Source organism: Euprymna scolopes, chromosome 19 (genome assembly GCF_053919585.1).
Source record: "Euprymna scolopes isolate OS-2025 chromosome 19, ASM5391958v1, whole genome shotgun sequence".
Classification (NCBI taxonomy): domain Eukaryota; kingdom Metazoa; phylum Mollusca; class Cephalopoda; order Sepiida; family Sepiolidae; genus Euprymna; species Euprymna scolopes.
The window spans coordinates 14,198,097-14,212,321 of NC_136500.1; the positions used below are offsets into that span (position 1 = coordinate 14,198,097).

The window sequence follows — 14,225 nt, forward strand, 5'->3', positions numbered from 1 at the left end:
ACACATTAAAAACCAAACTCATACAAATGGTCACCCATCTGGTACTGGCCAGCCTCAGCTTAATAATACATTGAAATTTTCGTCACTGAAAAATAAGTTTTTTTTTGGCCTGTTTGGTCTTCCATAGTTTTCTTCTTATAATCCGCAAACGTAAACAGAGTCGATCTCGACTCTACATAGACGCGAAATATCTGGTTACCTATATGAATAAGTGGAATTATTTGAAATTCAGGTACTTATATTATATTTTTGCATATTCTCTAAGAAAATCATCCTAAATCTTAGTTAGACAATAAGTAATTATTTCAAAAACCTTTTTTTTTTTTTTAAATATTTAAGTACGTTTTTTGTGCAAGACAAAAAATGTCAATTGTTAACTTTTTGGGAAAATTTAAGATTTAAAATCTAATTAAAAATAGAAAAAGTTTTACATTATTCTGTTTTCTATGATAAAATTCAGGGTTTTATCTTTCAGAAAAAAAGTTACTCAGAAATAATGGATTTTAATAAACGTAATTTAGTTTTAAAAAACTTGATTTTGCGGCCATTTTTGGCGGTGCCTAATGTAATGTTTATTCAGCTCGAAAAACATAGTATTTACCGATGTATTGGAAAATTAAAGTGGCACCCGACTTTCTCATTGATACGGTATGTCTGGGAAAGGGAGTTAAAATTATAAAAGCAGACAAAATAATGTTAGAAACTCGCTCAATATACGTTATTCGGTGGATTTTTGATATTATTTTGTCTTGGGCGCCATTTGCCTCTGATAACATTTGTTTTTTTTGACAACTTTTTCGGATACAAATTGCCTAAAAACAATTGATGTCGAAAAATGTCGTTTCACTTATAAATACACCTAAAGAGGAAAATCACCTTGAAAAAGTACAATTACGGAATATAGAATATATAAAAAACATAAAAATCGCATTAAATCACAAGAGTAAAGAAAAACTTTCATAATAAATTTGTGGCCCTGAAAAGGGCCGTTTGAATATGAAGAGAGATAATAAATTTAAGCTCTCTCGCCTCGGATACGACGAGCCAATTGGATGTCTTTCGGCATGATGGTGACACGTTTGGCGTGGATGGCACACAAGTTGGTGTCTTCGAAAAGACCAACCAAGTAAGCTTCACTGGCCTCCTGAAGAGCCATCACAGAAGAACTCTGGAAACGGAGATCGGTCTTGAAGTCTTGGGCGATTTCACGAACCAAACGTTGGAAGGGAAGTTTCCTGATGAGAAGCTCAGTGGATTTTTGATAACGTCTGATCTCACGGAGAGCTACAGTACCGGGCCTGTAACGATGGGGTTTCTTCACTCCACCAGTGGCTGGAGCACTTTTACGCGCCGCTTTGGTAGCCAACTGTTTACGAGGAGCTTTTCCTCCGGTGGATTTACGAGCGGTCTGCTTAGTACGGGCCATTACGACGAACTTATTATTCAATTGATTTCCAAATGAATTTTACGCACGAGCCGACGACCGTTACAGCTTTTATATGAGCTGTTATCAGCTGCTGCTGCTACTTTCTGAAGTGCTCGTTCAGTTTTCCTTTGTTCGGTGCTCGCAAAATGTTCAAATATTTCCCTTTATTCTCATTGGTAATAAAGAATCACGTGGGGTGCTTTCAACTAGGTCCGCCGGATTTTGTGCGGAGACCTATATATAGTGAATTTGCTATGTTGTCCGCACACAATCTTAATTCTCGCCTACTTAAAAACGGCCTTATGCCTAATTTGCTCAGTGGGGGAGCAAATAAACACCATCTTAATTCTCGCCTACTAAACTCATAAGAACAAGATGTCTGGTCGTGGAAAGGGAGGAAAAGGTTTAGGAAAAGGAGGCGCTAAGCGTCATCGTAAAGTACTTCGTGATAACATCCAGGGTATCACGAAACCCGCTATCCGTCGTCTTGCCCGTCGAGGTGGTGTGAAACGTATCTCTGGTCTGATCTACGAAGAAACTCGCGGTGTCCTGAAAGTTTTCCTTGAAAATGTCATCCGTGATGCCGTCACGTATACCGAACACGCCAAGAGGAAGACTGTCACCGCCATGGATGTCGTCTATGCTCTGAAGAGACAAGGAAGAACCCTTTACGGATTCGGAGGTTAAACCATTATTTGGCTCAAGACAAAACGAACCAAACCAAACGGCCCTTTTCAGGGCCACCAACTTTTTCCGAAAAGTATTTTTCCAAATCTAACTTTTATGCGTTTATCTTTTCATAACGTCTAATTTGATGGGTTTTTTTAAACCCTTTTTTCATTATTCTGTATAATTCGCTTATTTTTTTTTCACTGCGGACATGAATAATTAGCTATTCTGTTTAAAAACCTCAGACTTAAAAATAATTTTCCAATTATAACAAAAGTATTAATCCCATGTACTAACTTTCAATATTTGAGCAAATATGGTATATCACTCAAAAAGAACAAAAATCCTATAATTTTAAATAACTTTGTTTTTAGGCAAGAATTTAAGTTAAATTATCTGGGAAATATTCAAAACAAAGTGGGGAATTTTGTCAGTTCTCAAAGATAATGACTGCAATTGAAAAAAGATAAGGAATTATGATAATAAAATTGCATATTTCTTTATATCTAATCGATTCATGTTTGATCATCGTTGGTGTCTTTTAATGGGGTGGTAATTCAATTAAGTAAATTCATTTTTGCAGTGTACTCTGTCCCGAAAATGTTCGATAACTCTTGGCGGTTCACAATTTACTATGACACGGTCTAAGCAGGTGCGCGTTCATATTAATTTGATTTTATGCAAACGAAATTGAATAAAATACACCGTCTAAAAGCACGCGGTCGCTTTTTCATTAAAGTTTCGATAAATTTGCACGTTTTTTTTTTTTTTTTTTTTTTTTTTTTTTTTTTTTTTTTTAATACGCACGTTAAAGTTATTTCAAGTTATTACAAATACACAATTATTTAATTAATTTATTTTTAATTTTTACGTTTTAATTTAAGTTCTAGTATTTATCTTTATATTATTTATCTGTTCAATATGAGAACAGAAATTGTTAACAATTGCCGAAATACATGAAACGAGTTGGACTTTTGCAAAGTTTACCGAAGTCATTGGAACTGATCAGCTACACACGCTGCAGCTTTAGGCCTGATACGGAATACCAGCGTATGGCGAAGTTGCAACAATCGTAGGGTTCTGCATAAACGGTCAAAAACTTCTGATGGATATGTGTGGAATTGTCCCTCAGATTCTTGCAAATCCACAGCCACTGTCAGGAAATGCTCCTTCTTCGAAAGAAGCCGCTTGCCGATAAGTAAGTTGCTGACATTAATATTCTGGAGCAGGAAATGATCCAGCGCAGAATAAAAGATGAAATCGGTGTATCGGAACACACAATAGTTGATTGGATGTCTTTCAGGGTTTGTTTTACTGTACAGATTCGAAAAAGTTGTCAAAAAACAAATATATAACAAATAAATGTTATCAAAGGCAAGATAAATTACTTTTCTACCAAACTGGATATATTTTTCGTGTTTTTATTCAATGGAACATGTTTATTCAGCTCGAAAAACAGTGTTTACTGATGTATTGGAAAATTCAAAATGGCGGCCGACTATCTCTTAAACACGGTAAGTTCGAGAAAAGGTGTTATAAATAATAAACTAGACAAAATACTGTTAGAAATTCGCTCAATATATATTATCGTGACATAGGTTGATATATATTCGGTGTTTAATAGTATTTTGTCTAGTTTTTTATTTATAACACCTTTTCTCGAACTTACCGTGTTTAAGAGATAGTCGGCCGCCATTTTGAATTGTCAAATATATCGTTAAACACTGCATGTTTTTCGAGCTGAATAAATATGTTACATTGAATAAAAACACAAAACATCCAGTTTGGTAGAAAAGTAACTTATCTTGCCTTTGATAACATTTATTTGTTATATATTTGTTTTTTGACAACTTTTTCGAATCTGTGTACAGTAATACAAACCCGATTATGGTTATCAACTTTGTCGCATTAAAAAAATTCGTCGCGGCTTAAAATTAAAAATAAATTAATTAAATAATTGTGTATTTGTAATAACTTGAAATAACTTTAACGTGCGTATTAAAAAAAAAAAAAAAACGTGCAAATTTATCGAAACTTTAATGAAAAAGCGACCGCGTGCTTTTAGACGGTGTATTTTATTCAATTTCGTTTGCATAAAATCAAATTAATATGAACGCGCACCTGCTTAGACGGTGTCATAGTAAATTGTGAACCGCCAAGAGTTATCGAACATTTTCGGGACACTACAACACTGCCTTCATTTTTAACTAAAAGTATATTTAGGTGGTTTTATCAACAAGGCAATACTTATGTTTTAAATAGAGATACTCTAAAATAATTTAAAACATCAAAATCCTATTCAGGTAAGGAGAAAATTTATCTTGCCTTTGGTTACATTTTGTTTTTTGTTTCTTACTATTTTTTCGTTTCTGTTAAATAAATGCCCCTTTTTAAATCAATAGATGTCCTCAAAATTTAACAAAATACTGGTAAGCACTCAGTAAATGTCAATGTGACAATATGGATCTGAGATTTGTGCACATTTTGAAATTGTTCACTTCTGGAAAATACTTTTACAAATAAAATCGGTACTTTATTTAGAAAGATGCGAAATATGTCAGTTGAAAAACTAATTTACGGACATTTTTATTGCTAAAATTCGACTAGAAACTTTTCCGTCATTTTTTTTTTTTTTTTTTTTTTAATGTAAACTAACATTTTCAACATAAGTTTTCCTCGTACACCGTTTTCCTATTTTGAACTGTAATATTTTGCATATTTCTCAATATAAATAAGCACCCGACAATTTTTAAAGATCATTAAAAGAAAATTTGACGGTTTATTATACAAGACCCAAGAGTTATGTCCCTTTGTTTAATATAGTAAGTTTATTATAATTAGTGAAGTCATTGTTTTGTAATTAAACCGGTTTATCGACGGGAGATAACTAAAAACTAGGCACCGCCAAAACTGGGGGGGCAGGTCAGTACTTTTTGACGGACCGTCTTTTTAAAAATCTACCAAAAATCAGGTAATTATCCGATCAATACGAAATTTTCAGCGATTATTAGAAGAATGAACTTTATAACAGTGTACTTATTTTTCATAAACGATATTTATATATATATATTTTTTTTTGCTTACAAACCCCCCCCTTGTTTTGAAGTGGGAACAAATATGCTTAAAATAATCATCTGAAACTGAACAAAACATATTGTGTTGTTGTAAGGGACAGAATTATAGATTAAAAAAAAACAAACAAAAAAACATTGTTTGCATACCTTATTTTGACGTCTGAATATCAGAACTTCGATTGTGTTTAATTATCCCGCTTTTGAGTTTTGAAGTGTGAAATTCGGTGAATATGTTAAGTAAAATAATTAATTTAAGTTAAGCAAAACAAAAAAAATTTTTTTTTTATATTTATACGAAAAAAGCCATTTTAAAATTTTTGATAAATAAATTAACAATTTTTTTTTAGCGAGCCGAATAATGCATGACCATTATTAAACAGAGCATGCTTTGAATAATCGATACAAAAAAAAAAAATTCGATAAATATTGTGCCCTTTGTGTTAAAAATAGCATCATTTTTTTCGATCTCGTTTGAAAACGTTTGCCGCCTTTCGACTACGGTGGACCAAACGCGCTGAAATAATTTTTTTTTATTCTGCTTTAAATTGCCCCCTCCCCCCATTTTGGGGAGCCTGGCCCCCACACACATACACATTAAAAACCAAACTCATACAAATGGTCACCCATCTGGTACTGGCCAGCCTCAGCTTAATAATACATTGAAATTTTCGTCACTGAAAAATAAGTTTTTTTGGCCTGTTTGGTCTTCCATAGTTTTCGTCTCAATCAAAAGAAAACGTAAACAGAGTCGATCTGAACTCTACGGCGACGCGAAATGTCTGGTTACCTATATGAATAAGTGGAATTATTTGAAATTCAGGTACTTATATTATAATATTTTTGCATATTCTCTTAGAAAATCATCCTAAATCTTAGTTAGACAATAAATGAATAAATAAATTATTTCAAAAACCCTTTTTTTTTTTAATATTTAAGTACGTTATTTGTGCAAGACAAAAAATATCAATTGTTAACTTTTTGGGAAAATTTAACATTTAAAATTGAATTAAAAATAGTAGAAAAAGTTTTACATTCTGTTTTCTATATGATAAAATTCAGGGTTTTATCTTTCTGGAAAAAAAAAAGTTACTCAGAAATAATGGATTGTAATAAATGTAATTTAGTTTTAAAAAACAACAACAACTTGATTTTGCGGCCATTTTTGGCGGTGCCTACTAAAAACTCAATTAGGTAAATTTTCTTTCGATAATTGTTGTAATCAATAATTATTTTTTAACCGATTATTTTTCGTAATTTTGGAGAGTTTAATTACGGCGACATTACATTCTAACATATCGTTTCTTTCTACTAAATAAATATGTAGTAAACTTCAAATTTTAAAAACAAGCTATTAGAAACTCATGTCGAAATATTTGCAAGCAAAGTCAAAAAAAGAATTACTACTTATCCTTACATTTTGCTACAAAAATGGCGGGAAATTGTGCCTTGAAATGATTTTCTTGATTCTCGAAAACGGAATCAATATATATATATATATATATATATTCTCTCTCAAATCGAAAAAATGAAATTATATTAAACAAATACGCAGCATAATTAAATTTCATAGAAAATAAACCCGAACAAAATTAATAAGGTAAAAAACAAAATAAGTAAAATGAATAAATTCTATTGAAATAAAAATAAAATGATTTTTCTGTGACCCCTGTGTGTATGACACACTGCAGCACATGTACGTCTGTGTGCATATATTAGTAATACAATATTACATAGGATGATGCAGAAGTATAGGCAACATGACGTCCGCAGCAAACTATCAAAAACATTTTTATTAAGTCAAGTATTGTAACCCCATTTGGCTTTGTTTTACAATCCAGATACAAAAACGTTGCCAGAAAACAAATATAACGAATAAATGTTAGAAAATGTAAGATAAGTTCGTTTTCTCTATAACTGGATAAGATTTCAATATTGTTTTTCATGTAAAATGTTTATTCTGTTCGAAAAGCAAGCATTGAACGCTACCGATGAACAAGAAAAAAATGGCCGCGATGTCTTTGAAGACTCGACAAAAACTTCAAAATAAGAAATAAAAGAATGGGGATTTTTTTTTTTTACAATATACGTGGTACGAAAACATTTCAAATTAAAGACGAGTTACTCTTCTACCTATCTGATAAAGTTTTTGTGGCTTTATTCACTTTAAAACGTTTATGCGGTTCGAAAAACTGTCTAGATTCAGGTGAACACAAGAAAAACTTGCAGCGAATGTTTGAAATTTCGACGATGAGTTAAAGATTAATCGATTTATTTGGACAAAAACTAAGTTTTTTCTGTCGATTTTACAAGGGGTGTAATCTTTTAAATGCTGTTTCAATTATATTTGATATGCAAGAATTGAACTCCGAAATTAAGATTTGAACTTCGGTAAGACAATAAGAGAAAATCCAAAAAACATTCGCACATTAGAAAAAAAAACAATTCATTTAGAATTTGTATAATTTATCTTTTAAAAACTTAAAGTTGGTTACTTGCTAGTATTGATTACGCAATAGCCCATTTTTCTTTTTTTAAAATTATTTAAGAGGTTTATTTTTTTTTAATTTCAGACATTAAATGAATGCCTGTTAAAAAACAAAAAAAAATTATTTCAGGTAATATGTAAATGCATATTATAATGTGATTGGCTTTTCAATGTGACTGTATGGATAACGAATAAGAAAGTTGGAAAAAATTAAAAATTTAAATAACATTGAAAGAAATGCTAAAATTTGTATTAAGATTGACTTAAACAAATTTACAAGTTTACAAGTTCACAAATAAATCTGTTTACAAATATAATTTAAGACTTTCTTTCCCTAATCTTCTCCGAATATACATTATATAGAAATAAGTAATATTTACGCCATAGAAAGAGATGGGAATATTTATGAAATCTAAACTGTGAATAATCGCATTAAAATATAGAAAGTGAAGAAACATTCGTGAAAAAATGGGTGGCCCTGAAAAGGGCCGTTTGGGGAATGTGTTTTCTCTGGAAGAAAACGCTTTTTACTTGGCGCTGGTGTATTTGGTGACAGCTTTGGTTCCTTCAGAGACAGCATGTTTAGCCAACTCACCAGGGAGAAGGAGACGGACAGCGGTCTGGACCTCACGGCTGCTAAGTGTTCTTTTCTTGCTGTAATGGGACAGACGGCTGGCTTCATTAGCGATTCTCTCAAAAAGATCGTTCACAAAACTGTTCATAATAGACATGGCTTTGCTAGAAATTCCAGTGTCAGGATGAACTTGTTTCATTACTTTATAAATGTAGATGGAATAACTTTCCTTCCTCTTCTTTTTCCTTTTCTTGCCATCACGGGCAGGTTTAGCCTTACCGGCTTTCTTAGCGCCTTTCGAGCTGACTTCGGGTTTAGGAGGCATTTTACTTTTTTTAGTTCAGTAAATACTGAAGCCACTCACGCTCGAATGCTTTATATATTAGTAAAACCGGCTCCCAGAGAGCGCTGTGTTTGCTACATTTTCATTGGTTCAAAAAGTAACACAAAAGAAAATTTGAAAAATGAAAAGAGCGCTAAAATAGCAGCAGGTGCTCGGTCGCAACGACCGTTAATCCTAATGGCGGGCACCGACTCTTTCAACGTAAACAAAACACGAAAACTAGATCATTGATTTTGCTGTAAAATAAATGGTGCTTTTTTAAAATGCTTTTTGTAAATTTTCAGATCAGGTTCACCTCCCCAATTTGCTTTTAAATGACAACTTATATGGATTTTCGACTATGCTGAATATGAAAATCGCATTCAAAATTTGCAGAAATAATTAGTTATCGAAATATAAAAAGTTGTATTATGCATTGTATTCTTTGGCGGTCATCTTTTACGCGAGTGCAGTGTCCGTCATAGATGAGTAGATTTGTTTATGGCGCACGCGAACGCGCGTAAAAAAGATCAAAGAACACGATGCGTACAACGTTTTATATCTCGATAACTACTTATTTCTGCAAATTTTCAATGCGATTTTCATATTCAGCATTGAATAAAACCACTAAAAGTTGGCATTTAAAAGAAAATTGTGGAGGTGGACCTAATCTAAAAAATACCAACGATTTTTACCGATTTTGGAAAACGGGATTAATACATTTTCGTTTTTTAAAATTCAAAATAAAATTATATTGAAGAAATACGCAACATTTCAAATTTTAAAAAGATAAATCAATAAAGCAAATTTGATACATATTTTTTTTTTTTTTATTGATTATTAAGTAATTTCAATAATTATTTCGTACACTAAAATACCAAAAATAAAATGAAAACTTATCTTGAAATAAAAATAAAATGACTTTTCGGTGAATACCTAATCACTAACGACCAATATATTGTTGTGTGGAAGAAAGTTTTAGTTTTCTTTATTCGTCTTGATATTCTGGCAAAAAAATGTATAAATTATATATCGTTAATTTTAACATTTAACATTTCTACAACGAGTCATATTGTGGGTTAACTTTTACGGATAGGGTCCCGACGTCCCGCCTCGTTCTGAGTTCGGGAAGAAGCCGTCTGACGTAAGCGGTTTCGAGGCGAAAAATTACCCCCTTCAATAAAGTGCGTAGTTGTTAACTTAACAAAAAAAACAAAAAAAAACATCAAATAATTAGATTTTTTTTTATTTTAACAGTTCAAATAATTAGAATAATAATAATAAAAAAATAAACAGTTAAATTAGCATTTTTTTTACTCCCTTATAAATTCCACAAATAATGTGAATTTTTGTTATACCGAATTTTTTTAATTCAACAGTTCAAATAATTAAAATTAAAAAAAAAATAAACAGCTCCCATAAGTAGAATTTTAAAAACAATTCCAATAATTAGAATTTTTGATAGTTCAACAGTTGAAATAATTAGAATTCATAAAAAATATACAGTTCAAATTAGAATAAATTAAAAAAAAAAAGACAGTTCACATGATTAGAATCTTTATAAGAAGTACGGTGTCCGGAAAACTCGTCCCCGGAAACCCCGTACCCGGAAAATTCGTACCCCGAAACCTAACCCCCCCTCTCCCCCCCTTTTGTGCTAGGTAGGAAAACTGGTCCCTTATTGAATAAATATCGATTGAAAAACATTTTATGATCGTTCTTGAAGGAGATATTGTTTTTAAAAGAGACTATGCACACCCATAATATTTTTAAAAAATTATTTTTAACTCTTGTTTAAAAAAAAAAAAACTTGATCACGGAGTCAAGATACGAAAATCAAAACCATATATTTATTTAAAAATTAATCTAGTTTTAACACTTTTTGTGTCATTACAAAAGAAAAATAAAATAAATAAAACACATTATCAAAGAAAGCAATTATTTTATTTAGAAGAATTAATTCAGTTTAAATAATTCTTGTGTTATTACAAAACAACAAAAAAAGAAAATCCGGTACTTATGTAATTTTGGTACTGCGCTGAAATAATAACGTTATTATTTCGAAAGCCATTCTAACATGGGAAGGGGAGGGTATCGTTTAAAAGTCATTTCGGAGGCATTTATGCAGTATGCAGATGGCGGCTATTGTTAGGGGGCGATAACTCCAATTTCTTCTGGGTCAAATAACCCGGCAAATAAGTAACAAACAAGATTGTTTTTTCCGAACACAAAATATTTGAAAACCAAAAACATTTATTGTATAAAAATGTAGCAATATGTAATTGTAAAAACATTTATTTAAGTCTGTGTAAGAAAATATAATTTTAATAAAACAATTTTGTAATAAAAATAACATTAGATTTTTATAAAGTAAAATAGTTTTGTTTTCGAACAAATAAATAATTTAAATGAAACATCATTTGGAATTAAAGCAACTTTGAAGGGTCACCATAAAATTAATAATTTAAATGCTTTTTGACGGAGACGCGATGCACCACATGGTGACAGTTTAGTGAAACGCACCAAGTAAAGATGGCTGTCGTGTGCATACTGCAGAAGTGCCTGTTAGTGCTTCGTGAACTAAAAAGTGTTAAAACTAAATTAATTTTTCGGTACGTGGACCTTGCATAAACGGTGTTTTTATTTAATGATTGCTCCCTAAAAGAGTTTTTTTTTTCACTTTCTTTGTATATCATAGACTTTATTTTTAATCGCGCGTGTATTTATTTTATTTTTTTGAATTTTTTTTCTTTGTGTGAATTTGATTCATACTTTTATTTCGTGCTTGTTTTTATTTTATTTTTATTTAATTTTAATTTTATTTTATTATTTTCTCCACTAAATATTATTTTTTTGTTAAATATTTTTTTATACATATTCAAATAATGCTTTTGCCCCCCTCCTTTTTTTGGCCTCAAATAGCACCTTCAAAAAATTTTATTGATTAAATAAACCAAAATTTTTTGCGCATTCGTTTTGAGGGAGCAATCATTAACTAAAAACACCGTTCATGCAGAGTCCAAGTTCCCCGTAAAGTACAAATTTTTCTCAATAGAATATTTGTTTTATTATTTGATAATACAAAACGTGTTTTCTTTTTGTTTGTTTGTTTCGTAATAACACCAGAAATGTTAAAACTGAAGTATTTTTTTTTTTTTTTTTATTAATATATGGTTTGTTTCCCGTTCGGTTTCGTTACATAATCAACCGTATCCACTTCCGGTAGCTTGATTTTTTTCCGAGCAGTGATCTTGGACATTACTTAAAAGTATACAAATTTATTTTATTTTCGATGGGGTGGAGGCTCGTGTTAAACTATATCTAACTTAGTATTTTCTTTAATTTTCTATTTTTGAGCGATTATCGAGACACCTAAGACGTTATCCTATTATGTTGGACATTTTTTGTTCAAAAGTAACACTCGACATTACTTGTTTTTTTTTAACCAAATAAACTCTTTAAAATAAGTTGAAACACCAAAAACTTACAAAACTAAGTAGAAAACGAAAACTTAGAAAAATCAATTTAATTTTTTTAAAACAACAGTAAATAAGTAAAAATATTTTAAATATAAATATATATATATATATATATATATATATATATATATATATATATATATATATATATATATATATATAGTAAAACTTTAAATATATATATATAGTAAAACTTTATATATATATATAGTAAAACTTTATATATATATATAGTAAAACTTTATATATATATATATATAGTAAAACTTTATATATATATATATATAGTAAAACTTTATATATATATATATAGTAAAACTTTATATATATATATATAGTAAAACTTTATATATATATATAGTAAAACTTTATATATATATATATATATAGTAAAACTTTATATATATATATATATATATATAGTAAAACTTTATATATATATATATAGTAAAACTTTATATATATATATATATAGTAAAACTTTATATATATATATATAGTAAAACTTTATATATATATATATATATAGTAAAACTTTATATATATATATATATATAGTAAAACTTTATATATATATATATATATATATATATATAGTAAAACTTTATATATATATATATATATATATATAGTAAAACTTATATATATATATATATAGTAAAACTTTATATATATATATAGTAAAACTTTATATATATATATAGTAAAACTTTATATATATATATAGTAAAACTTTATATATATATATATATATATAGTAAAACTTTATATATATATTATATATATATATGTGTGTATACATATAATATATATATGTATATATATAATAAAATACACGTAGAATATATAAGTGTTGGGACGATTAATCGGAATCGGAAAAATAGCCTTATTTCGGATTCCAAACCGATACTTTTTTTTTGACAATAAAAAAAATGAAACAAGCACAATTTTTTATGAGAAGTTGTTCATTTACAACATCATATTGAGAAGGGCCACAGAATGCGTTACAAATCTCATTTACATATTTAACAATGATTCACAGAGTTAAATTTTTTATTGGTCACCGAGAGATAACTTGCCAATTTCCTTTGTAAACTTTTCGCATTTATCCGCTAAATGTCTATATGTACCCATCCGAAGGAGTTCACTTTATTATTAAAATGTTTTAAACGCTCTGGACGGGGTTTTTAAATTTCGTTAGCGCCAGCTGTCTATTGACATGTGTGTTATCGGCTTCTTCTGAAATAAAGTTTTATGGCACTTTTCTTTGGACACAAGTGAAAAATATAGATGAAAATCCTCGATGAGTTTATCAAAATCTTTGATTATACAGAAAAAGAAAACATTCTGGAGATTTTCTTAATTAAAAAGGAAGTCATATCTACATTTAAACTTATACACGTACCACAAAAAGAAGGGTGGGATTGGGACAGTTATTCCTGTAATTAACAGAAAAAGAAAACAAATGATAAACAAATATGCAACAAGTAAATGTTATCAAAGGCAAGACTCTTCTACATACCTCAATAAATTTATTTGTATTTAAACTCTGTTTAAAGTGGTTTGGGTTCGAAGCAAACTTAGTGCATCCTCTTTGAATTAGACTTAAAAAAAATGGCTGCCCAATAACCCCAACAGAAGGACGATAAACAAACGATTGTATAAACACATAAATTAATGTTAACAATCGATCGAAAATGTTATGCTGTACGAGTATTTTGTTTAATTTTCGATTTTTGTGCGATTAAGCAAGAATGGGCCGGAAATGAATATCATTTTACGTAAATTTTATATAAGAAACAGTTTTCCCACGAGAAATGTTAAAATAATTGCTTTTTTGCTTTTTTCCACAGAATCATTTAAAAATGTAGAATCCTATTTTGGGGAAGTGATTTAGCTAAAGGGATTAATATATTTACTGCTGCTATTATTATTATTAGTAGTAGTAGTAGTAGTAATAGTAGTAGTAGACTATAGGTAGAAACCTTCTTCCTATATTAAAGATTAAAAATACGACAATGGTAAATAGCAAGCAACTCGAACACAACAACTCGAACACAATGTTTGTATATTAAAATAATTTTTATTTAAACAAAGTAGCTTTATATATATATATATATATATATATATATATATATATATATGGGATATTGATTACGTTTTTTCATTACTTGCGATCTCCTGTGGTCACGAAAT

At 29.7% G+C, this 14,225-nt stretch overlaps 2 protein-coding genes and 1 pseudogene across 2 annotated transcripts; 1 reads left to right on the forward strand and 2 right to left on the reverse strand.

Annotated features, from left to right (window-relative positions):
- Positions 1–524: 524 nt before the first annotated feature.
- Positions 525–1,468, reverse strand: LOC145303433 (histone H3). The gene has a single exon (XM_080144767.1). It carries the CDS (start codon positions 1,424–1,426, stop codon positions 1,016–1,018), a length of 411 nt encoding a protein of 136 aa, XP_080000893.1. The 5' UTR covers positions 1,427–1,468; the 3' UTR covers positions 525–1,015.
- A 274-nt stretch (positions 1,469–1,742) lies between these two features.
- LOC145303434 (histone H4) lies at positions 1,743–2,124 on the forward strand. The gene has a single exon (XM_080144768.1). It carries the CDS (start codon positions 1,802–1,804, stop codon positions 2,111–2,113), a length of 312 nt encoding a protein of 103 aa, XP_080000894.1. The 5' UTR covers positions 1,743–1,801; the 3' UTR covers positions 2,114–2,124.
- Positions 2,125–8,132: 6,008 nt separating this feature from the next.
- Positions 8,133–8,688, reverse strand: LOC145240110 (histone H2B, gonadal pseudogene; annotated as a pseudogene).
- Positions 8,689–14,225: the final 5,537 nt, after the last annotated feature.

What these genes read in the sequence shown, in the direction of transcription:
- LOC145303433 (XM_080144767.1), bottom strand. Translation starts at nt 1,426, where the DNA reads ATGGCCCGTACTAAGCAGACCGCTCGTAAATCCACCGGAGGAAAAGCT.
- LOC145303434 (XM_080144768.1), top strand. Translation starts at nt 1,802, where the DNA reads ATGTCTGGTCGTGGAAAGGGAGGAAAAGGTTTAGGAAAAGGAGGCGCT.